The sequence below is a fragment of the Callospermophilus lateralis genome, chromosome 1 (genome assembly GCF_048772815.1).
Source record: "Callospermophilus lateralis isolate mCalLat2 chromosome 1, mCalLat2.hap1, whole genome shotgun sequence".
Classification (NCBI taxonomy): Eukaryota; Metazoa; Chordata; class Mammalia; order Rodentia; family Sciuridae; genus Callospermophilus; species Callospermophilus lateralis.
This window is the reverse complement of record NC_135305.1, coordinates 94,272,364-94,297,857: the sequence shown is the minus strand read 5'-3', so window position 1 is coordinate 94,297,857 and position 25,494 is coordinate 94,272,364. Positions and strand designations below refer to the sequence as shown.

Below are 25,494 nucleotides of genomic sequence, written 5' to 3'. Positions count from 1 at the left end.
TCTGGTTACCTTTGGAATTTGTTTATAAAGCATTCTGGCTTTCTTAAGCCATGAGATAGGGTTGTAGGCGGTGGCTCTGTGACAGTAATCATTGAAATGGTGGAAGAATCCACATTAACATGGTTCATCTTCCTTGCCAGATGATACAGTGTCTATAAACTTGGCTTAGCACATGGGGCAGAGCCTCCCTGTCTTGTTTGAGCTTCTGGGAAACAACACCAGCTATCCCAGCCCACATACACTGACCCTACTGTCAATGCCTGGTGGTTTTCCTCATCACACCTCAGGCCAGCAGATGAGTTGAATCTGGTGCTACTCTTTTCTGCCCTTCTTGCCTTACTTAGGGAGATGTGAACAGTTAGCCCAAGGAGTGAGTTCTTTAGTGCATTCATATGTCATGGTTACATGCAACAGCTAATATCAAACATCAGCTCACCCATTTAGAGTCACAGTCTTTACAGGCAGACTGATGATCTGTGTCAATTTTGAACCAACTCACCTGTTTACAATCACTGTAAGTGTGAATGCCCTTTGTGTGATTGGTTTGATCAAGTCTTCTACCTCTAGTGGGTTGTGGGCTTTTTATTTACACTTAACTAAATATTGAACATTGATTTCTGAGTACTGTATTGATAGACAATCTTGCATGTAAGAAGAAAGTGAATTATTCACTTCCTTTGAAGTTCACTAGCTTTTTCAAACAATGAGGGTAAGCAATCAGTTTTAAAAAATGGTTCCGAACCTCTTTACTCCTCTTGATTTTTACTTTTGTTTTTTGATGTTCCCAATAGAGGCAGCTTTTCGTTACAACCACACATCTTACTAAGATTTGAAAAGGAAAATAGGGAATGAATGAGAGTTAATTTTGCTCCTAGTACTGGGGTTTTAAAGAACATGTTCTTTTTTTCTATGATTAAAAGAAAGAGTTTTTATCTTCTAGAAAGAACACTAATCAAACATTTTATATCTGAGGTTAAGCAGAGAATGACAGGTGATATTAACAGATACTATTATTAACAATTCTATAGTGTTTAGGATATACCAGGCATAGTTTTGAGTGACTTACAAATGGTAACTCATTTAATCCTCACAGCAACCCAGTAAGCTCTTTTGTGGGTAAAGAAACTGAGTCTCAGAGAGGATAGTGACTTGTTTAAGGTCACAAGGTTATGGCAGAGACAGTTCACTCAGAAACCTTCTAGAAGTATCAGAATCACCTTGCTCACTAGGAGTCATTCTCCTTCCCACTTCTGCATCATCTGGATTACTTTCCTAAACACTGCTTCTCTCCCACCTCTTTATGGGAGCTGTTTATAACCAAAAGTAGCAATTTTGACTGTTATTGTGTTTTTCTTATTTTAATATTCATAGTTTATTTTTGTTCCTTGTAGTATTTGCATAAACTCTTCAAGAGAGACCATCATAAAGGGCAGCGCTACCATGAAAAACAGATCAGTCTTTATGCTGAATATGATCGACCAAACTTACTACCTTTTCTCCGAGATAGTACCCATTGCCCACTTGAAAAGGTAATGTACAGACTACCTGACTTGTACAGTTCAGAAGGAGTTGTCATTGTTGCTAAGCCATTTGTCATTCTTCCCACCTCTGTATATCCCTGTTCAAGGGAAAGACTATTGCTACCAAACCTTAGGTTTTGCCAGACTGCTCTGATGAGAACAGGAGGTCCTTCTGAATTTGATTTTGGTGAGGAGCTAAAGCATTTCTGTGACAGGCTTAATTGACATAAAGGTTTAATGTACATTCCAGGACTTAGTCAACCATCAAACTAAATTGAAATTAAGAGTCTGAGTTGGTGTCCCAAGAGTAGGGTGGCACCTTGGAGTCAGAGCTGGGGCATCAGAGCTGCTTCTGTCCAAAGTCAAAAGTAGTTACTCCAGTGAGGAATCCAGTTTAATAAGCCAAAATTGATAGCTTAGATCCTAGACCACGTTTGCTCTAAATATCCACCTCTGTTCCTGTATTTCACTAACACTGCTATGTTCCGTTATTACCTCTTTTTTTTTTTATCTCTTTCCCATTCACCTATAAATTCTTATAAGGCAAGGAGTATGTCTTATTACTTTTAGAAAAGAACAAAGTCAATAATCTACATTTGTAAAAGTCTCTGAAGGGCTTCAGTGTTACAGGTCATTGGGATGTCTTCATTAGAGAGAACTTGTCAGTATCTATTGTGGGAAACCTGTGTATTTTACATTACTCTTGTCCATGTACCCAAAACTATTTTAAAGGAGATAGTCATGATTTATTAATAAAGGATATCATTCTTTTTTCTTAAAAATAAGAATTCTATATATACTTAATCACCTCATATACTATTTTCATATATGTTTACTTATAACATGAAAAAGTTACTGTATGTACTAGAGTAGGTTCCCCATTTAAACGGGTCGTAAGCATGCTAGTAGTGAATGAAGACATGTAATATAGGTTTACCTATTTTGTCTAAAGAGAGACTTATAGAAAGTATGGTCTCTCTCCTGAATATAAAATTAAAAACTTAATCTTGACACTTCCCACCAAAAAATCAATTTCTTGCTCATTTTAGGTTGTTTCCTTTTGTTGAGAGGGCAGCTGATATCAAATTGGCAACTGGTTGAAGTCTTTAAGAATCCAGGTCAACTTTATTTTGAATTAATTGAAGTCCTTAATCAGTAGTATTTAGCCAGAATTTTGTAGATACCCTGATAGCATATCAAAAGCCCTTTGAGGGCCGAGTGTTCCAATGTGAGAGTTTGCAGATTTAAAATTACCACATCTTTTAAATACAAAAATTTATGAAAAGTTTTGTATGGAATTGTTCATTCTGAAGGACAGATAGTTTGTTTAGAACATCTGCATCAGTTTAAAAAAAAACAATAAAAAAAACTTTATATTTCTGTCATGCTTCATAGTATGTGCTGTGCTTTCAGGTACTTTGTTACATTTAATCTCTACAGACATGCTGCTAGATGGATAGAATTGCTTTATACATAACTTGCTGAGTCTTGAGCTGAAAGAAACATTCCAAAGCCCAGAGCTAAAAAGTCAAGGGCCAAGACTTGGAACATGGATTTTTAAACTTTAGGCTCTCTATCCTTCTACTATGATGAGGAATCATCTTTCATGTTTAAAATGTTAATTAAAATTATAGCTTAGGTATTCCTTAATATTGTAGGCATCATGAAAAATACAGTCCTTTAAACTTCCAGCCTATCCTTTTTTTCTGTGTTACTACATTGATTATTAGGCACTAGTCCTGATTTTGCAAATCTGATTTGATTATAGTTAAAAGCAGAGCATCAGCTTTATAGAGTTGGCAGATGTATACCTGAAATTATGCTCTCTCTCATATCTAATAGCACTCACAAGGTGGCAGTATTTGTGAGTTTGGAGGAATAAGCTGGGAGACAAAGTTCATAGATTTTTACTAAAAAGGATTTAAAGAGTGAATAAAAGATGACAGGGTCAAGGTTAGGTCATTATTTAATTTACAGTTGATAAATTTCTATTATTACTCTCAAATTTCTAATTTCCTTACCTTTACTAATCAGAAAAAGGAGAGTTAAAAATTACTTTTGCATCATTTTTTCTCAATTTGTCAATTTTCTACCTTTTCGCTTTTAGTTTACTACCATTTTCCCTTTACATCTGTATATCCATGTTTCACTACATAGTCATCACAGATTTTTATGCCAAAATCTTTTACAAAATAGTGGGATGTGACCATTATGTAGAAACTTAAAAAAAGTGCTGGTATTGCTTAAAAATCTGTCTTTGGTACAAGATGAGTATACACAGAATACTCATGAATGTATGTTAATACATGGCAATGATCATGTAGTGAATGAAATACAGTGCCTTTGTGTATTCCTGTCTCCCACTTTAGAAATCTTAGATTCCCTACTCTTTCCTCTAGAGGGAGCACTATGGTCCAGAAACAAGAATCAAAGATGCTCTTAGGCCATATTTGTATTAATAGAAAAATAGTGTGTACTAGAAATACCTTTTTTAATACTTAAAATTTCTAGAGATTTTCAGATTCTCTTATCATTTATGAAGAGGAGAATTCAAATACTTTTCTAGTAACAAACATTTAATTATTTATGAAATTCACATTTCAGATTATCTTTGAATTTGGTGATATACATCTTCTTGAATTCCTTTCCATTGGTAATTTCAGCTTACCTTCAAACATTTCTTTCCACATGAATTTTCATTTTTGATAATATATAATAAATGAATTTTGGCATCACTTTTGCTTGAAATGTTCAGTAGAGATGGAAAAGTTCTGTAATCTACTCTGTCCAACTTGGCACTAGCCACACTTCAGTATTAAGTATTTAAAACATGACAGGTGCACAAGGACCCAAATTTTAATTTAAATCAATGGAGATTTAAATAACCACATAGAATAAGTGGCTGCTTTTTGGGGTAACTTGGGCAAGCCTTGAAGCTGCAAACTCTGATTTGAGACAAGTACATTCTCCTAGTTGAGGAGGCTGGGAGATGTTTTCTCTAAGTCCAGGTGGTCATACACCCATGTGAGAAAGTAAGTAAATTCTTCCATTAGTGTGGAAGGAATGGGAGGAGGATACTAGAGGACAACTAGTCCTCTCTGCCACCTAATTTGAAAGGAATCTTGTGAGTCATTGAATTGTATGCTTTCTTCTCATTGTGACCTTCAGTTATTCTCACTTCTTATTTAAGTGGTGTGTGTACCTTAAAATACCATCCTTGCTTCACTGCAGTTCTTGAGAAGGTGGTGGTTGTTTTTTTTCCTTTTGTTTTCCCTTTTTTGCTACATTAATCTCTATGATCATTTTTTTCCTGCCCCTTAGCTGGTTTAAAATATATCGCCTACAGAAAAATTTTAAGTCAAAAATCAAAATATCAAAACTAGCTCCTGCTGTTATTTCCCAAGATAGATCACTGAGCAGAAAGAGCTAATTAACTTGAACTGTTCTTTTTATTTCCTGGATTCTTGTTTATAAAACAACCTTGGCTGGTTGTTTTTAAATAACTATTTTAAATATGCAGCCCAGTAAACTTACTCCTGAAATCTTTACTGCCTGCTCACTTCTTAAAAATATGTTTTGCACACCCCATATGTGTCAGGCTTTGTGCAAAGCATAGGACTTAGAGCACACATGACCCTAGTGAATGGAAATTAAATGAATAATTCAGTTGTCCTGGTGGTAAAGAATTGTGAAGCCATGCTTAAAGTGAATCCCTAGGAACTGGCCTGATGTGAGGGCCATAGGAATATTTGTCTGAGGTCCTTGCCAGGATAGAAAGTGATGAGTGAGGGAAACAGTTCAGCAGAGGGGACACATTGGAGAGGTAAGGAGAGGAAAGGAACCTGCTCTAGGAGAGCAGAGAGCTGTGGATGCCTTGTAGGATACCAGAAAGACTCTTCCCTCTGAGTATGAGCAGAGCAGTGCAGCGAGAAGGTTTTATAGGACCGCTATGAAATAAGGTTTCCCTGTTGAACTGCACCTGGTTCAAATGCTATCTCTTCTCTGAAGTTTTTCAGAATGGAACCACATGAACTCAGCATCCTTTCTTCATGCACATAGCTGTCCTTTCATGTTCTACTAGTTGTGGAATAACATGTCACATCTATCACTCCTCCCTGTACTCCAAGTTCCCGTGGTATACTCATGCTGCCTCTACGCCTCCTAAACCTCTTCCTTTCTCCTCGTCTCACAGGTCCTCATTAACATTTTAATTATTGTCATCATCTTTGTATCTTCTCTAACTCAGCCTTCTAGCAACCTGCACAAAGCATAGTAAATGTGTGCCAGTTTATTTAGAATTATTTATCAGTGCACGCTCGCGCGCGCGCACACACACACACGGAAATGCTGTTATCTGTGTAGTCCCTCATTTCTTCATCTCCTCTTTCTGATCCTTCTTGATCATCATCAGATGTTTCTCTCTCTCATTTTGAACAAATTCTTGAGCAGAGTTCTCTTTTAAACACTATGAGCTGCAATTATTTACATTCATTCATTCATTTAGGCAACAATTGTTTAGTGGGCATATGGTAAGCTCAATGCTAGGAAAAAATAACAATGAACAACTTTCCTGAAGCTTGTATTCTAGAGAAAATAAACAGTTTAAACAAATGACTATAAATTTGATGGGAAGCAGTGCTGTAAAGAAACTTGAAGTAGCATAGAGATACTACTAGGAACAGTCCTTTTTTTCAGCATCATATTTTCTGCCTTTGCTCATAGAATGTTCTGAGTTACTTCAAATATTTTGTCAGTGAAATTGTGTAGGATTCAGTAACTCTGAGAGGCAAATGAATCTGCCAGCAAGACCCTAGGAGATTTGTATTTTGTTTATTTTGTTGCAAAGAAAAGCAGTGGAAAAATTCTTTCAGGTTTATAAGTTTAAGTGACTATCAATATTTATTTTTGTCTGCTAGCTCCATAGTGACATTTTTACTCTGCTTTAATTGAAGGCTCTTGAGATCTGTCAGCAGAGAAACTTTGTAGAAGAGACAGTGTATCTTCTAAGTAAGTAACTTTTATTCATTTTGGTCCCCATAAGCAAATAAATGGGTTGACAACCTGATGTAAATTGTGTATGAATGGACAGAGATATTAGAAAAAAATAACAGAAGTTCAAGCCTATTTTGTACAAGAATTCTATATATGAAAAAATATTTCACAGAACAATAAAAGGGAAGTTAGTAAATAAAGATATTGAAAGAACATACTAGCAATATATAATAAACAACAAACAAGTAAAACTGTCACACCACAACATAGATTAAAATTGTAGATGGGTTAACTTTTTTTTAAAATTACCATTATAATGGTAAAAAATAATCTTCATTTTCAAAACCCATATCCTAAATAATTGGAGGAAATGCAATTGAATATGGAGTTTTTGAGCGAAAGGAGAACTTCTTAATAGACTGTAGTTGTGTCGTTTGTCCCTGGTCTTCAGGTTCCCACTTCCACAAGTGTCATAGCTCTTATACCCTGCATACCAAGACACAGAACTTCTTGTCTATTCATGTTCCTCCAGAATGCATCAGGGCAATGCAGGTTTCACTGAAAGGCTCACAGGGAACCCATGTGCAGGAATTGGTGGCATACAGCAGAGTTCATGTGAGCTGCCTCTCTAGTGTCTCTTCCCAGCCCACCCCATTAGTGTTTTACCACTTCACATCTTTCTCTCATACCACACTCACTGCCTTTGGCCTTTGTTGGAAAGTGATCCATATCTTCTGTTTCCTTTTGTGCACAGGCAGTTCCATGGGTGCTCAGCAATAGACATGGAACTATCCCAATTATGGGACCTACCTTCCTTAGTAGAAGGGCTTATGTGGCTATATTTTGTTACTTGAGTGTGTATTTGGGATTCTGATCATAACCTCAAGTAACTCATTGTTTTAGAGCTTTTTCACTGTGACTAAAAGACCTGACAGGAATAATTGTAGAGGAGGAAAAGTTTGAGGGCTCATGGTTTTAGAGGTCTCAGCCCATGGACAGCAGGCTCTATTCCTCAGGGGTTGAGGTGAGGCAAAACATATGATGGAAGAGTATGGGGTGAGAAGCAGCTCACATGACAATCAGAAGTGCAGAGAAAGAGAGAGACTCCACTCACCAGATATGTGCCCATAGGCACACCCCCAATGACCTACCTCTTCTACCTACACCCTACCCATCATCAGTTACCACTAAGTTAATCCCTGTTAGGGGATTAATTCACTGAGTGGGTTAAGGCTCTCATAACCCAGTAATTTCACTTCTGAATATGCTTGCATAGTTTCACACATGAGGTTTTGGGGGATACCTCACATCCAAACCATAACATGAGGGGACAAAGCCAAGGCAGAGACCTGATCATCCTCCACTGAGTAAGGCTTTCAACATGAAATGTAGTAAAAACTGATCTAAATTATTAAAACAATTGAAATACCAGTGAACAAAGTGTATAAAGATCAATAATTAGCTAATAGAAGCATAGCTGATAAATACTTTTCCCTCATGAAGGTTATTGAATCGCTTTTCCTAGAATCTGGAAAAGAAAGAAATGAAGTAACCCACTAAAAATTGAGTCACACTTTTACCCAATAAGCAAAATGCAGAACCACCTTAAAGAGGCAGAATGATTTCCAAGGTCTCTCAATGTCTAAATTGTGTCTGAATGTGAAGGTATTAACATTGACTAAAAAAGTACAGGTCTGTCAAAAGGCAGGCAAAATCTGGCATCCCTGACCTCAAATTTCACCTGTATTATTTAGTAGCTGTATGATCTTGGCAAGTGCCTAACATATCTACTCTTCTTCTGTAAAATAAGATCATTAGTAGAACATCCATCATAGTATTATAGTGATGACTAAATGATTAATTTATGCGAGCACTTAAATATTTGAGTACTCTACATGAAGTGAACACTTAACAAAAGATGTTTACTATGTTGTGGATAGTAAATGCTAATATCACGTAAGAAAATATGCTTTTGTCTTAGCTTTCAAACTGTGTGAACAAATTAAGAAATGTGCTGTTTCTCTTTAACATAAATGAAGTCTTTCTCACTTCATTACCCCTCTAGGCAGGATGGGCAATAGCCGAAGTGCCTTGAAGATGATTATGGAGGAGTTGCATGATGTTGATAAAGCAATTGAATTTGCCAAGGAGCAAGATGATGGAGAACTCTGGGAAGATCTAATTTTATATTCCATTGACAAACCACGTAAGTAGAAAAGTCATCTGTGATTATAATTGCTTTCTAGTTAGTTATTTCTTAATAAGAATTATCTCAGGATACATTGAGTCAAAAATATGGCAAGGTCTCTACAATAAAAGCAGACCTGTTGTAAGGATTCCTAAGACCCCTGTGCAGAAATGGCTGGAGCCTTATCACTTTGCATCACCCAGGTGTGACATGGAACAAGTGGTTTACAGCTTATTTAACTGTATCCCCAGGAGGCACATTTCTGGGTTGGGTTTTGGTATTAGTTTGTGTATAGGGGGCATTTATTGTGAAAGTACATAGCCTTTGCCACTCTCTCTTTATGGTACTGTTGCTTGATGCTGGTCATATTTTGATGTTTGCATGGCAGTATTCAGACTTTCTTCTACCCCATTTTATTAGTGCAGCACCGGGAGCTTTTATTTGTTGGCCCTCAGATTGATTATTTGCATTCGTTCTCCTCCCATTTTGGAACAAAATCAGTCACCTAACAGTAACCCAAGTCCTCTTTTGAAGATGTAGAAATGATTCAGAAACTTAGCAATGCGGTTTAAAATCTTTTGTTTTGTTTTAATGGGGAGTGGCAAGGCAGGCTTTATGTTCCTACACCATAATCTGAAATTGGCTTGATGACTTTATGTCTTGAAAATACAAGGAATCTAATTGAACATGATAAAGTAGTAGTTTAAGGACCTTAGGAGGCCAGATGAATAGCATAGACCGTATCATGAACTTGGGCCTGGCCTGGGTTTGAATTTGGGCTCAAATTATTTGCTAATTTTGTGACCTGGGTAAATTTAACACCCTATTTCCTTTGATGTAAAATAGAGACATGCAATATTCTACTTTATAAGATACCAAGGCATATTATATAATATTATATAATAGCTGAGCCACAGGAAGTTCTTAAAAATATTAGTTGCATCCCTTTGACAGTACTGGCTATATTTTGAAGACAAAGATTTGAACAGAGGTGATCATTTGTTCAACTGTTTTTAAACTGTTCTCATTTAGTTTCTCTTTTATGTCTTAAGTTAGTTCTTGAAAATTTAAACTTTAAAGGAAAACTGGTTCTTGAGAGCTTAGAAATTCAATTTTTTTTCCATATTATTAGTGCATTATAATTGTACATAATGGTAGAATTTGTTGTTATATGTGTACATGCACAATATAATTTTGCCAATGTCATTTCCCAATATTTCCCATTTCTCTCCCCTTCTCTTCTGATTTTTCACGAGATTCTCCCACACCTTTCTTTTCCCTTTTTCCTTTCTAGCTTCTACATATAAGAAAAAAACACAATAGCCCTCAACTTTCCAAGTTTGGTTTATTTTGCTTAACGTTAATATTCTCAAATTCCATCCATTTTCCTACAAATGGCATAAAAATATCCAAGTGGTTTTAACACTTACTTTGAAAGAGACAATGTTTTTAAGTTACTTTTGGTCTAAAGTTGCATTTTGTGTAATAAAATACATTATAACATTGCTTATGTGTTAATTGTTTTGTGTGGTATTCTGTAGCATTTATTACTGGCTTGTTGAACAATATTGGCACCCATGTTGATCCAATTCTGCTGATTCACCGTATTAAGGAAGGAATGGAGATTCCCAATCTGAGAGATTCCTTAGTTAAAATATTGCAAGACTACAATTTGCAAGTAAGTATCGTTTTTTGGCTTAATTAGTGGCTTGCTTCAAGATAAACATTTCTAAGGTTTATGTTAGATATTAGTGAGGTTTAAATTTCACAGTGACATTTTATTTAGGCCCAGATAATTGGAAAACTTCAAATAGATTAACTGAAAACATCACCCCTTCAGAAAGCCATTTGATTCCTTAGCCATTCTCAGATTTTCTCTTCACTTTGAGAAGGCATTTTTACATTTATGTATGAAATCAGGCCACCCAAACATCATTAGGGAGAATAAATATTGTGTCCATTTTGGAGAAATAAAAAAATATTTTTCAGTAGTTAAATAATTTTTGTTGAAGCCATTTAGTAATCCATTGTCCGAAAAGGTTGAAATGCAGGATTCTGTTTAACCTTTGTCTGTTTGCTAGAATAGCACAACTTTATTATCCCTGTTAATTCAGAATTTGTGATAAGAAAAGTGAAACCCATTATTTTCATATAAATTAATATGCTAATTACAAAGCATCCTGATGTTTTCCAGAACACTGGTAGTTTCCTTAATATTTGAAACTGTTTAAAACACATAACTTTAAACGTTCACACTGTATTCTTTCTCTAATTCACTTTAAAATGCGTTTTTGTTATAATGGATAATTCCTGGAATTTGGTAAGAGGAGCATTATAGGGAGAATTTGTTGGACAGTAATCTCTAGAAAGAGTGAAGAGTACCTAGCCATCTGCTGAAACTCAGGTGACAGCCTTAGGTAGGAGGCTAGGTGAAGAGAAAAAGTTGAAGGAAATTTAATGTCATAGAGAATGGATATGAGAGATGTGAAGGAATGACAGAGCTAGAGAGACAAGAGGTTATAGCTAAGGAGTGTTGATACTGTTACTGTTGCAATTTCAAAAAATGGGGCAAAGGTAAAGATCACTGAAGTAAAATTAGTCAAGAAACAGAGATCACAGCCTTGACTGAGGCATCCAAATGGATATTGAGGAGTAGTGGGAGGAGGCAGGGTGCTATTAGACAGGCTTCAGCATCCTCAGTAAACTACAATGTTACCCATGTGGCCCACAGGCAGCTTTGATGACTAGATGACACATCTTTAAGAGGAGACATTTTTCTTGCAGCTGGGGATATGAGAGATCAGGAACCCTGCATGCTAGGAAATGGGATTAGTTGGAGAGAAACTGGTATTCCGTTAAGCCAAAGAGAGGAACTGTTCTGCAAAATGCTGAACAATATGAAGGTCTTTATTTCCAGTGGGATTGGAGGTTTGGAGATGACCCAAGGGAAAGATTAATAGGGGAGGAAACAGGGAAGAAGGAAATAGAACATAGGATGGGTTCGTAGGCGAGGAGAGGGACTACAAAGTGCTCCCACCGTGTGCAGTGCCTTACGAATGCAGAACAGTGATTCAGGCAGGACATTCAATAGCACCAAGACTTGGTTGAAAATGAGTTCAGTGCCCAGCCTTATAAACCTCTGGGAGTGAGGTTTGACAGTGATCTGCACTTTGCAAGTCCTTACAAACTCCCCTGGGTATGCCAGGATATGCTCAAAGTTCCAAGTCAAATTTATTGAGAAGACATGTGGCATCTTTGAACAACTATACCCAAGAGCGAGATCCTTCAGCTGTAGTGCATGAAGCTTAGCCTTTGGTGAAAAATGTGCCCATCTCTTTTCCCATCTCCACGCTGCCTGCAAAACCACCTGATAAACCCCTCTTATTAGGCTCTTATTCCAGAGAACCAAGTGCATGGATACCACTGTAATCTCACTGCTCATTCATTTTTTTATGAACAAATTTGCATAGTTGTGAGTCAACTGGAAATAATTATTACTAACTGCAAAATGAATTCTGAACATAAAAATTACCCACTAAAACATCTGCTAAATCAATATTTTATCCTTTTAATTATATTTTAAGATATTCTGAGAGCTTTTCCTTAAGCTGTGTAAATATACAGTTGGAGTAATATGTTTGAGGCTCAAAATTATTTAGCCAGTGGGTCCAAAGAGCTGCTGTTGCCCAAAATTCCCCCAAAAAGCAGCTTCTCAACAGGAGAGGAAGGGACCCACCCAGAGGGAAGGTGGCAAAGCATGTGGAAAATGCCATATCTTTTGTCTCCACAGGAGCTCAGAGGTTTTATTGGAGGATATAGAGAAAACGTGGTCTACTGGAGAGGTTTTTCAGAGAATCCCAGGGAATACTTCCTACTCATGGATAAAGAAAGGATTTAGGATTTTTTTTCCCTATGGGAAAAGACTGCTCTTTTTCATTAATGGCCATTTATTTATTTTCTTTCCCTAGGCAACCTACTAGGGTTCATTGTAAAAATAACTTAACATCTCTTTATAGAGCCTTTTGCACTTTTCAGAAGAGTTTCATATACATGTCTTTTACTTGATTCTACTTAGCCTTGTTTTTTATGTTGCATAAAACTATAGTTGATTTTTTACAAGTTCTCACTTAGCAAAATAAAAACTTGACAATTATGTTAATCCCAAAAATTGGAGGGAAATTTTGCATGTCTGTGAATTTCCAAGAATTTTTGACAAAAACCAGCCCCAGTAAACATAGAGATCTAGGGTCATATGTTAGAGAAATACTGTTGCAGAGTTTCTCTACACCTGCTAATATACAGTGGGAATAGCTAAGGGGAAATGTACAATCAAGTATGAACATTTGAAATTATTTGGGCATTGAAAATGCTTTGGTAGATTATTCCATTAGCTAGTTGTTCATTAGAAAGAGGATAGAGAAAGTTATGGGGGAGAAACTTGAACAACTCTTCTGATTTTAAAGTTTGGTATTTTCTAAAATATAACATCTCTCTTCAGCCTAGGTTTAGCATCATTAGGTAAGTTAGATGCTTTTGACAAAGTTAAAGAAACTACATCATCAATTTAGTTTAATTTATAGCAACCTCCTGTTACCTTGTAAGTGTAATTACCCTATTTTTTTTATTTTTTTGGTACTGGGGATTGAACCCAGGAGCACTTTTCTATTGAACTATATTCCCAGTCCTTTCTATTTTGTATCTTGAGACAGGGTCTCACTAAATTGCCTGAAGCTGGGCTTGAATTTACGATCCTCCTGGCTTAGCATTCCCAGGTTGCTAGAATTACAGATGTGCACCACCATGCCTTACTGTCCAACTTAATTTTAAAAATTTCATGAAGTCAGTAAAAAGAAAATAGCTTGTATTGTATTTCATAAATGGAAAATGTTCCTAAGCTTGATTTCAAGAACAAATTACATTCATCTTGACACAAATGGTTTCCAAAATATGTAGTATAAATAATATTTTTATAATTTTTTAAACATTTTTATTTATAAATTAAGCATTTTTTATTTAGCATTTATATTGTTTCCTGTTGTTGAAGATATTTTTTTTTTCTTAACAATTTCAGCGTCTTTGTTTTAAAACACCTTTTGGCAGTCTTCTTTGACAAATATTTTCACAACAGTCCTGTATGAGCTGTCATCTCCATTTCACAGAGTAGAAGACAGTGTCAAAAAGGGTAAATGACTTATCAGTCTGGGAAGGTGACTAGCTAGGTTTGAACCCAGATCTCTTTGCTTTTTTCATCCAAAACTGTATTAGTTTTTTTTTTTTTTTTAAGAGAGAGAGAGAGAATATTTTAATATTATTTTTTTAGTTTTTCGGCAGACACAGCATCTTTGTTTGTATGTGGTGCTGAGGATCGAACCCGGGCTGCGCGCATGCCAGGCGAGTGCACTACCGCTTGAGCCACATCCCCAGCCCTGTATTAGTTTTTATAGCCACCAGTCTACCAATTGCAGTCCATCCTTAATTTTTCATTATGGGTATTGCAGGCAGGGAGGTGATGGTAGTAGCAAACCTGTTTTAACTTGTCCTGAAGAGGGAGCTGATGTGGAGAAACCAGCACTTGCTAAGTCCCGAGTCTGAGCTTTCACAACCAGGGCACTATCCTGAGCAAGTCATTGCATATCCCTGGGCCTCTGTTTCCCCACACTTACTCTAGACATCTCCATGGCTACCAGAGTTATTTTCCTATACATTGGCTTCAACCCCTATATTTCTTATTTTTTACATCTTTACTTTGAAATCCACAGAAAAATGACATAAGAGAAAATAGTGACTTTCTTCTCATGTGCCTTTTGGTGGGGGCATGTGGGTTTTTTACTCATAGTATATCAGCTATTAACTTTTTTTCATAAGTTTTTAAACTTTAAATCCCTGAAATAAACTTTCTTCTCAAATTTTTAGCTTTGCCACTTCAGGATGACACAGAAGGCCTATGTCCAAGCAGATTCCTTAATCAGTTTTCTGCATGCATACTTTGTGCTGTTGTAAATTTAAATACAATTATAAGATTGTTTTTGAACTAACTGTGAAACCTGAGAGTATATATTTTCCATCTTATTTCTGCTGTTCATCATCTTTGATTATAATGCCAACCAAAAGCAAAGCTTTTTCAACTAGAATTCAAGTCCCATGACATTGGTCTAAAGGATTAATTAGAAAGGAGGGAGAAAGTTTCTCGGTCCAACTCTCTATCATTCTGGGACTTGCCAAGCCATGTAACTGTCTGTCATTTGCAATTCTAGTGATAAGTATTGTGGTATGAACAAGGCAATTTCAGCAAAAAGTCAATGTTCAAAAACTTCTAATATAAAGATTTTGGTGCATTGGCACACGCCTGTAATCCCAGCAACTCAGGAGGCTGAGGCAGGAGGATCACAAGTTAAAAGCCAATCTCGGCAACTAAGCAAGACCCTGTCTCAAAAAGATTTTTTAAAAGGCTAGAGATGTGGCTGAGTAGTAGAGCACCCCTGGGTTCAAAAAATAAAGATTTCAAAAACCCAAGCTATTTTTGGATGGCATTTTTTTTCCCATGGTAGCTGATTCTATTGAACCATACCTTCATTTATGTACAGTTCTTTCATTGCTTTATAAAATATCTATGAATCTGGTGTTCTGCTTTTGATTGGAATTGTTATGGATGATGAACTGAAGAGAAACCAGAAGGAAAAGATAGAGTGCATTCAAGGTTTCATGTTGATTTTCAGCTGTCTTAGAAATACGTTTTTATTTAAATATATAGCTGGACAGAATATACAAGTAAATTGCATATAGAAACTATAGTTGATTGTCTTGAAAAGTATGAAGAGGAAGGAGAGAATAAAGGTCATGTTAATAAAGAATTTAGAAAAACTTAGAACCATGAAGAGACCCAAGAGTAATTGAGAACGATGGGGGAGAAGTTGGCTCAAATATTTGGATAATCTTGGAAAAAAGAGTTAAGTCCCATAAGGAAAATAAGTCTCTGAAAGATATCATACTTCATAAGAAATGTTAAATATTTTTTAAATTGAAACAATGTTATTACAAAGTTGAGTAAAGAGAAGACAATAATTTATCTTTGGTGAAATTTTTACAAGCAATAAGGATAACAAAGATTAGTAGTGGTGCTGTTTATGTACCAGACGGAGATGTTTCAAAGATCACAAGGTGTTTCAAACTGATTTTAATTTCTGAAAGGGACATCAGAAGCTTTCTAACAGAATAAGAAATTATGGGAAAACAGGAGGAAACAGGCAAGGAAGATTTTCCTGGTTAAAAATGACTTCATCTTGCAGTCAGCATGCTTTTGAAAATAGGAACTACCTAGGTAAGAAAAGGGACATGAGCCTTAAAACTGAATAAATTTTTTTTTTTTTAAATTACCCCAAAGTAATGGGAGCACTGTAGTACTCAAAGAAAGAACAGCAGTGATTGTTTCATTCTGGTCATTGAAAACTTGGTAACAGGTGAGCTTGCATGTGCCCTAAATATGTAAAGAACACCAAACTTACAAGGATAGAAGGAGACAGATAGGAGAGATGATGACCCACAGTAGGAAAACAGGCAACAGTCAGAACTCAGCAGTGTGAAGGTCAGAAAAGCAGGAAGATGACCCTAAGCCAGCTGCTGCAGCATCTGACTTTTACCAGAAAAGATTTTATAATAAAGACATGCATGGTAATTGCCACATATGAACTTCTAGGGGTGAAATCAGTGTCAGCAGCACCTTTTTCATGAATTACTAATAGAATTGCTGCTGGAAATGCCTAGTTAACATAATCCCTTGTCATGTGTCAAATAATGGAAAACAATGCCTGAATAATATTACATATAATCTTATACTTCCACTTAACCATCTTTGCTTGCCTTCAGATTATTATAGATGTTGCAGAGTGAATGACTACTTTCTACAGTTTATTTTTTTAAATATACCTACCTGGCATCATATCAGAGAAACAAAATTATTTATATATCTCTCAGACTTGGAGCCTCGGATTTTGAACAGATAAAGGAGGAAGTAATATAATAAGCTGTATTTTTATACTTTTCCTTCTCATGGCTGTTTTCCTCTGAATACTGAAATTTTTCCTGAAAAATACCTTTTGCAGGCAGAGTATACCTATTTAGAAAATGTAATCCTGCTGAGGAGACGGTTCCTTGTCAGTTTGCAGTTTTTGCTGTTTTCTTTTTAGATTGCAGACCAAGTGGCCTCTGTCTAGACTGCTGGCCTGAATTATTTATACAGTAGGCTCTGAACACCCCCTGAGGGTTGGAGCCAATTCTTTTTGAAACATTTCACCGAAGATATTGTGACTGACACTATTTTTCTGAAGTTTTTTATTTTTGTGACAGAGGCTGAGCAGCTTTGTATGTTTGCTTATCAATTTTCTTTGAGTTTTCTGACATCAATATTTCTTAGATGTTTTTCTTGGTATATTTTTTTCTTTCTGTGTGTTTTAATGATGTCTTAAAATCTTGATGTTTTTAAATGAATTAAAAGCTCCATTTGTAGAATTTTAAAGAAAACTTCATAAACAATTTCCAATTAACATATAATACTAGAATGTAATCTCTTCCTCATCAGTACTAGTAATCTAGACATGTAGAAATATAATTTAGGCATTAGTTCTATTTTCTTGAATGTTTGCTTTTATAAATGAGAAAGGTCTTTGACTAGATTCACCCAAATCCAGCACTCTTGTTGATTTTTAAGGGTACACACGGCTATTGTAGATGGCCACTTCCTTGCTTACCTTCCCCAGTGGCATGAATTTAAGCCTCTGGGAAGTAAAGTGCCCTTCTAGGGTTAGAGTTGATGTTGACGTCAGGATGAAGAAAGTCAAAAGTTCATACCTGCCAGGAGCACTTGCTGGGACCCACAGCCACATGAAGTCACCTGCTTCTGATCGGCATATTATCCACATCCAGTGCCTTGTGATAGGAACTCAATACACCTTTGTGAGTGAATAGATGGATTTATGAAGTATATAAGTTTGGAATAGCAGGTTTACCATTTTGGGCAAAGATCTGAAGATGGAAGGAGCAAGTCATGTAGGGGCTAGAGTGCCGGAGAATCTGTATGAGGAAGCCTTGTAAGATAACATTAGCATTTGTTACTACAGGGCCTTCTTTGCCAGACTTTGGAATGTGTAGTTGATTTTAAAAATGCTATAGGAGCCAGGGGTTGGTGGTATACATGCCTGTAGTAATCCCAACCACTCTGGAGACTGAGTCAGAGGATCACAAGTTTCAGGCCAATTTGGCCAACTTAGTGAGACCCTCTCCAAGGAAGGAGGGGAAAAAAAGGGCGGGGGAGCAGCAGCCAGTAATGTCCGATTTATGGATCACAACCACAGAGCTCCATCTAGCAGTAGTTTGCAGGAAAGAGGGTATTAAGGACAGGAGAACCAGTAAGTACCTCTTTGGAGTATTTGAGGCACATGAATTTCCTGAACCCTAATAAGACCTCACACACCCCTCACACACAACATTTGAATCTATTTAAGATGGCTTTTCTTTTTAAATGTGTACATTAGATTCTGCTTCGTGAAGGCTGCAAGAAGATTCTAGTAGCCGACTCCTTGTCCTTACTGAAGAAAATGCACCGAACTCAAATGAAAGGTGTTCTGGTTGATGGTGGGTAAAGTTGAAATAATCATATGGAACTGTATACCCGGCTTTTGGAAGCCCAGCAGAGATAAACAGTGCATAATCCAAATTGTGTGTGTTTTCTTACAGAGGAGAATATCTGTGAGTCGTGTCTTTCCCCCATCCTTCCTACTGGTAAGGTGGTTGGGAGGGAAGACAAATTTCCCAAATGTGTATTAATGATAAATGGAATTAAAATGTTGAAGTTAGGTAATTACTGTTTATAAAATTATATGACTCATAATAATCCAGTTTAGGAAAGCATTTTAGCCCACAGCCCAACTTAGTTGAATGCTGGTGTTGCCATCTGCACAGCTAAGATTCCCGAGTTCTAGGGAACACCAGCATCCGCTGGCAGCCTGGGGAGAACCCACAGTGCCAGCCTAGGCGCTGAGAACTGTTCTGACAAGCTCCCAGGTAATATCAGTGCTGCTGATTGAGGGGCTCTTCTTTGAGAACTACTGTTCTAGAGTTAAATCAGACAAAATTAAAAATCCATATTTTAAATTCCAAGGTGGAAGAACCATGTATCTCTGCAAACAATTTATAGGTAGATTTCCCTTAGTTTTTTTCTCTGATGTGTAGTTCTAGGCACCAGGTTATTTCACATTTCAGTGGAAACATAATATCTGATTGGAACTGTGACTTTTTAAAAAGATATAAGCTTTTGCTTATTTCCTTTTCTTGGTTTTGTATATATTTAGGTTTCTATTACATATCTTCATATATAATAAGAAACCCCTTACTTAAGGATCACTGTGACTTGAGAAAAGGAAAATCACTTCATTTGAAGGTAGAAATTAAAGCATGATTGTCAGGATTCTAAAAAATACTTCATGGAAATGTCCTAAAGATGTAGTTGACCTCACATTTACTTAGCATTAAGGGATTATTTAACAGAGCAGTAACATAAGAAGTCAATTCACCTAGGTTCTTTTCTAGAGGAAGCAGGTTTGGATTTTTAAATGCTTCTGCTAAAACTTGCAATGGGCTTAGGGGAAGAAGTGAGCTTTGATAGTGTTTTAGGCAGCATTTCAACAAAGCAGCCACAACACCCTCACTGTACAGTTCAATTCCTGACTCCATCTGCTAAGGGCTGTAAAACTTATTAGAAACAAGACGGCCACACTGAGCAGGAAGAGGAGAATGGATGTGCCCAAAAAGGAGTGCAGTAAAACCCAGGGTCACAGCCATGGGGTGTTCTAACCCAGGTCTGCCTCTGACACTGGGGAGGGATCTTGGTCACAGGTCAACTAGGAAGGCATTTCAATAAAACCACAAACCTGACTTCAGTGTGTGGCACACCAAATTATGCAGGTATTGGAATGATGGGAGGGTTTGGGCACACACACAGGCACGTACACGTGCTGATTCTAGTTTTTATAATAAATATTGCTGTATTTGCTATGAAATTGTTCCATTTATAGTTTTGGTATCTGATACAGAAGCCAAGCAAGTAACCATGAATCACATAGCAGCATGATTATAATTCATGCATCGCATTGGGGCACACCACTCCTCAGGAACACTTTGTCAATAAGCCATCCTCCAGAGGCGGTCTATTGATGAAAAACTACAGCTGAACTTATAGTCAGGCTTGGTTTAATAATTTCCTGGTCTGTTTGTTGCACTGAGTTCTTTCTTCTGCCCCAGATGCAGCGAAACCCTTCAGTGTGGTAGTCTTCCATTGCCGGCACATGTTCCACAAAGAGTGCTTGCCTGTCCCTAGCATGGTGAGTGGCAGCTCGGCAACTATTCTCTAAAGAGCTATTGATGGGATCAGAGGATGTGCTCAGAATCACAACCTGTCATCCTGATGGCTCTGTTGGTTTTTTAAAATCATAATACAAAGTCAGGCCTGTGTATACATGGGTTCTGCATTCATGGATTCAACTAACCGAAGATCAGAAATATTTGGCAGGGGGGAATTGCACCCATGCCGAAGGTGTGCAGATTTTTTTGTCATTATTCTTTGAACACCACACTGGAATAACTATTTATATAGCATTTACATGTATTAGATATTATAAGTAATCTACATTAAGTCATATGCAAGTACTGTGCCTGTGCCATTTTACATGAGGGGCTTGAGCATGTGTGTAGGATTTGGTGTCTGAATGGGATTCTAGAACCAAACTCTCAGATACCAGGGGACAACTGTAGTTTATATCATAATAAATTATCTATTTTTCAAATGTATAGGAGGTTGCAGTAAACATAAAAGCATACCTAATTAATACATTCAGCTAAAATCTATGATTGCCGAGTTATAGAGCTGTGCAGTAAAAAACCAAGTATCTCCTAGGACTTTTCTTAGCCCAAGTTGTATGCTGTGATACTATTATCTTTTATCACATCATGTCCCCCAGGCCACCTTATACCCCACATTCTGCTGTGGGATAACAGGGTGAATCCTATGTAAACCAGAAATAATCTCCAGAGAAAGAAGTGACATTTCATCTCTTCCTGTCTATCTCTTACTAATGCTACTATAATATTTTTTGAACATGAAAGTCTAGAGAAGACTTTTTAATCTGCTTTTTAATTATATTTTTAGAACTCTCCTGCACAGTACTGCAACATCTGCAGCGCAAAGAACCGTGGACCAGGAAGTGCAATTTTGGAGATGAAAAAATAGCGCAGCTCCGCTTGTCAGTCTCTTCTCGCTGCTCTTTTTAATACTGTTCTTGAAACAAGTGTGTTAGCACCAGTGCTGATAAGATTTATTTATGTGTATAACAGTTTTTACATCCATGCCTGTCTTCTAGAAATTTTTCTTTGTAGTTGATAAAGAAGTTGGGTTCATAGTCATTATTTTGTCATTTGTTTGGCTCATTATTTAACAATGAAAAGGTAAGTCTCAAAGGTAGAAATGAATGTTTTAGAACGTAGTAACACTGTTCAACCATAAAGTGGACTACTGAGAATTGCCCCAGCTATCAGAGAACATTGCCAACTGATTATCCAGCAAACTCCTACCCACAACTTGAACCTTGTTTCCACATGCTTTGCTGGCAATAGTTATTGCATTCTAGGGTTGGCTTTCTTTATGTGTCATCAACTGTAGTTATTGTCCTAATAAGCATTTAATGAAACATTGTGCAAACTGTCATTCATTCATTGACACCTGGGAATATCATCAGCAGGCTAATGTCCTGCAGCTTTATGTTAACTAATCACATGTTCTGTGTGTTCTTACAATCATTAGAGTATCTGGCTCTTTCAGTTACTCGGCATTTGTTGACTGAATAAATGTTACATATTTTTCATTGTGAAAGACTCATTTTTACTGGGTTGAACTGCAATCGAGAAGTCAAGCATCTTGGTAAAGAATAGAAGAGAGGTTCACCATCTTATTATCTGAGGGATTGTGGTTAGTTTTTTCTAGTAGGGAGGAAAGGAGTGACCCTGTCAAACCAGGGAGGGAGTCTCAGGAGAAATAGGATTGGTCTAATACCAGAGGATGGGCATAATTATGACATTCTTTTTCAAAGCCTTCCATGGAGCCTCCTCAAAGAACAAAGAATGCAATGGAGAGAATTCAAACTTGTCATTGTGTGTTATAGTTATTGTCTTGTTATATGGATACATCTGCTTTCATCACTTTGGTGGGAATATGGATACTGATGGATACTAATCACCTGCAGACATCCAAACTTCACCTGGCCATTATCATAATCGATATCTTGCCCACTTCTCATGGCATCTCCAGGAGGAAGACATGGTATCTCCAGGTTACAGGAGAAAACCAGAACACAGATGTTGCCAAGGTTGCAGCAGACTGCCTGACTTCAGACAGGCCTCCCCATTCCTTCAAGAAATCCTAGGCCAGGTTCAGAGAACACAGCTCAACTCTTCATTGCTGGACTTAAAATCCCCTAGTAGACAGCAAATTTATTTGTTAGTCATAAATATTTAGAACTGTTAAGTTTGTTGTTTTTGAATATACCTCTCAGCCTTCTTAGTATTATACCGTATTTCAAATCTAGCATTCTTTCTGCTACACTGTTTCCAGTGTTTGTTTTTACCAGAGAAACCCATCCTTTACAAAACGAAAAACTTATAAGCCTAATTTATTGTTTTCAAATTACTTATTTAATGTAAAGATTTAGCATGTTAAATTTTTATTAATCCCTTATTTATGATTTCAGCAGGCTCATTCCAGCAAAGTTCTGTAACAAAACCATCAACAGGATTTGTTGATTTCAATAAATCATTTTGCTTCTGGGGAAAATTGTACTAATTAGTAACTCCATTTGAACATGAAACTGTAGGTACAAAAAAGGAGATAATTACTAAACATTGTTCATTTTGAATAACTGATTTAAGAGGAAAATAATAAAGTATGTTCACTCCCCAATAAATAATAAAATATGTTCATTCAGAAATAACTGAAACATCAGAAAATTCCAAAACAAAATAGGTTTTATTGTTAGTTGCACTAACTCCTCCTCCTTGGAATCACTTTCCATATGAAAAAGAAATCATGCCCTATGGTTATACTAAAGGACATCCGAACCTTATTTTTAATCATTTAAATACAGCAAGATAATCAGAATGCCAGTCAATTAACTTTTTTTCATGCATGAGTAGCCCAATTTAAAATGGATCTAATGCAAAAGTGAACCTTGATGAGAAATGCTGTTGCCGGGTGCGCATTTTGGATCTTCTCCTTAAAGAAAGCAGTTCTGAGTGTGAAACTGCCAATTTTAAACTTATTTTGTGATATCTTTATTTTGCTTTCATTTTTAACCAGAATTCTCAGTTAGTTGATGTTCATCCTTGAAATTCTCGGTAAATTTTTAGTTAATTTGGTCATTTTTAATAGTGTTAAGCAGAATATTTTGATATAAAGACAAATATTGATTGAATATGTGCCAGGCACTGTTAAAAGCACTTTGCAGGGGCTGGGGTTGTGGCTCAGTGGTAGAGTGCTCGCCTAGCATGTGCAGGGTGCTGGGTTTGATCCTCAGCACCACATAAAAATAAATAAAATAATGGTACTGTGTCCGACTACACCTAAAAAAAAAAATTATAAAAAAGCACTATGCATATGTCATTTTGTTTAAGTCATCCTGAGACCCTCTGAGATAAGTGTTCTATCACTGTTGTTTTACCTGTTAGAAAACTAAGCACAGGAAGGTGAAACAGCTTGTTCAGATTGAATAGCTGGTTGCAGCTGGGATCCAGGCAGCTTGCCCTTGTGGTGCCTGACCTTAACCAGCCACTGCATAGTTGACCCCCGGTTTGTATTTTTTTTTTTTTTATGTTTTTTAAATACTCATTTGACCTGTTTTGATCATTGTATAGAAAATAAAACTTACCATACTATAAAGAGTGACTGATTATAAAGTGTCCAATGACTTACAGAAGCATTGATGGGGATAAAGAAACAAACTAGGAAAGATTTCATAAAGATTCAACCAAGCCACCTCGCAGAACTTTCCAGAGTCCAGTGCCTCATCTCTATTGCAGAGTTGCACCCAGCAGGGTAAGTCTTCCTTGTGAAGTAAACACTGAAATAAAAATACACTCACTTCTCAGTTTCTTCTGAAGCTCTATCTCAGTAACATTAAAGGATATTATGTATATAGCTAGGTATGGGGAGACTTTTTTTTTTTTTTTTTTTTTGGTACTGGGATTGAACTCCCAGATACTCGACCATTGAGCCACATCCCCAGCCCTGTTTTGTATTTTATTTAGAGACAGGGTCTCACTGAGTTGCTTAGTGCCTTGCTGTTGCTGAGGCTGGCTTTGAACTCCAGTCCTCCTGTCTCAGCCTCCCGAGCTGCTGGGATTACAGGCATGTGCCACTTTGTGAGAGACATTTCTGTATTGGTCTATTCTAGTTTCTATGGTCAACACTCACACTATTAAAATTCCCAGGAATTTTGATACTAAACTGTAACTTTCACTTCTGATTCCTGAACTGTTAAGCAAAATGCCAAGTTATCAAATCTGGATTAAAGTTCTTTCTCCTTTCTCATGCATTGTTTAAGTCAGGGAGTGAGTAGGAGTGATGTAATATTAGGAAGAGTAACAGGAAAGAAAAGGAACGTGCAGGAGCAGGTCTCCCAGAATTGGCCATCACTCAGGCTCTCCTTCATGTTCACCCAGATGGAAGTTGTGAAATTAAAATATAGTCACTGCATTGAGGTAGTAAACCATGAAGGTTACTGCCACTTCCATGGAATGGATTTTGTTCATCTGTATCTGTAGCCCATGGTAGAATGACTCAAGACTTGGAATCTTTGTTGAATGAAGGGAAGCTTAGTATTTACCTGATGGATAGATATTGATGTATGTAAATAGGTGTATATATTTTTATATATAACATTCTATAACATGAATGATGTAACGTCATTGTGGCCCTCCTGGTAGATGTTCTCATCTGTAGTCATTTCTGTCTCCCTGTTCTATTCCTCCCTTTTGAATCTCAGTGCCCATAACAAAAAGGTCTTACATGTTTTCATTTGTAATGGCACAATTTATTCGCATGCTCAACTCATCCAGAACCACCCCATCTGTCAGTGAATGATCCTTTCAAGATCCCAAGTATTGGACTGGGGCTGTAGCTCGGTGGTAGAGCATTTGCCTAGCATGTGTGAGGCACTAGGTTCTATCCTCAGCACCATAAAAAATAAAATAAAGGTATTATGTTCCTCTCTTAAAATAAGTTTAAAAAAATAAAGATTCCAGATACTTTACTATTCTTAGTGCTTAAAATCTCTATTAATCTATTTCTCCTGTGTCTTCAATTCTATTCTCCCAGCTCCTCTTCAATTTAAAGCCCACCTAGGCTTCACAGTGCAAGGTAAGGTCTTCACATCTCCAAGTCTTCTCCAGTATATTCTGCCTGACTAAAGAAGTTCACACTCTAAACTCCCAGTACTATAGAACAATAAAGCTATTTATGTGATGGGTATTCTCTCTAAATGGTTTGTCCCCTCAAATTGTTTCTCAAAGAAAAAAAAATGCCTCAGAATTCCCAGAGGTATGATACAGAAAGGGCATCATTGAACTTCCCTTAGCAGACTGAGAAGGCTTTACTCTCCCTCTGGGTGCAGGGTTCTTTCCTTGGAAATAAGTGTTGGGAATGTCACGGCAGGAAGAGAGAGGTGAAGTAGCTCCTGATTGTTTGGGTAGCAATTATGT

The 25,494-nt window shown here is 36.9% G+C and overlaps 1 protein-coding gene across 3 annotated transcripts in view; it reads left to right on the top strand.

Annotated features, from left to right (window-relative positions):
• Positions 1-22,573, top strand: part of Vps41 (VPS41 subunit of HOPS complex) — a 166,604-nt gene extending 144,031 nt beyond the window's left edge. Inside the window, exons 22-30 of one of the 3 annotated variants that reach the window (XM_076836319.2) lie at positions 1,392-1,529; positions 6,473-6,527; positions 8,578-8,718; positions 10,242-10,378; positions 18,228-18,327; positions 18,430-18,474; positions 19,993-20,072; positions 20,897-20,990; positions 22,052-22,133. In XM_076836319.2, the coding sequence (XP_076692434.2) occupies positions 1,392-1,529; positions 6,473-6,527; positions 8,578-8,718; positions 10,242-10,378; positions 18,228-18,327; positions 18,430-18,474; positions 19,993-20,072; positions 20,897-20,977 (777 nt within the window). In that variant the 3' untranslated portion in view covers positions 20,978-20,990; positions 22,052-22,133. Of the gene's footprint in view, positions 1-1,391; positions 1,530-6,472; positions 6,528-8,577; positions 8,719-10,241; positions 10,379-18,227; positions 18,328-18,429; positions 18,475-19,992; positions 20,073-20,896 lie in introns of all 3 variants that reach the window. The other 2 variants (XM_076836307.2, XM_076836312.2) reach the window with 2 other exon arrangements.
• The last annotated feature ends 2,921 nt before the right edge of the window (positions 22,574-25,494 follow it).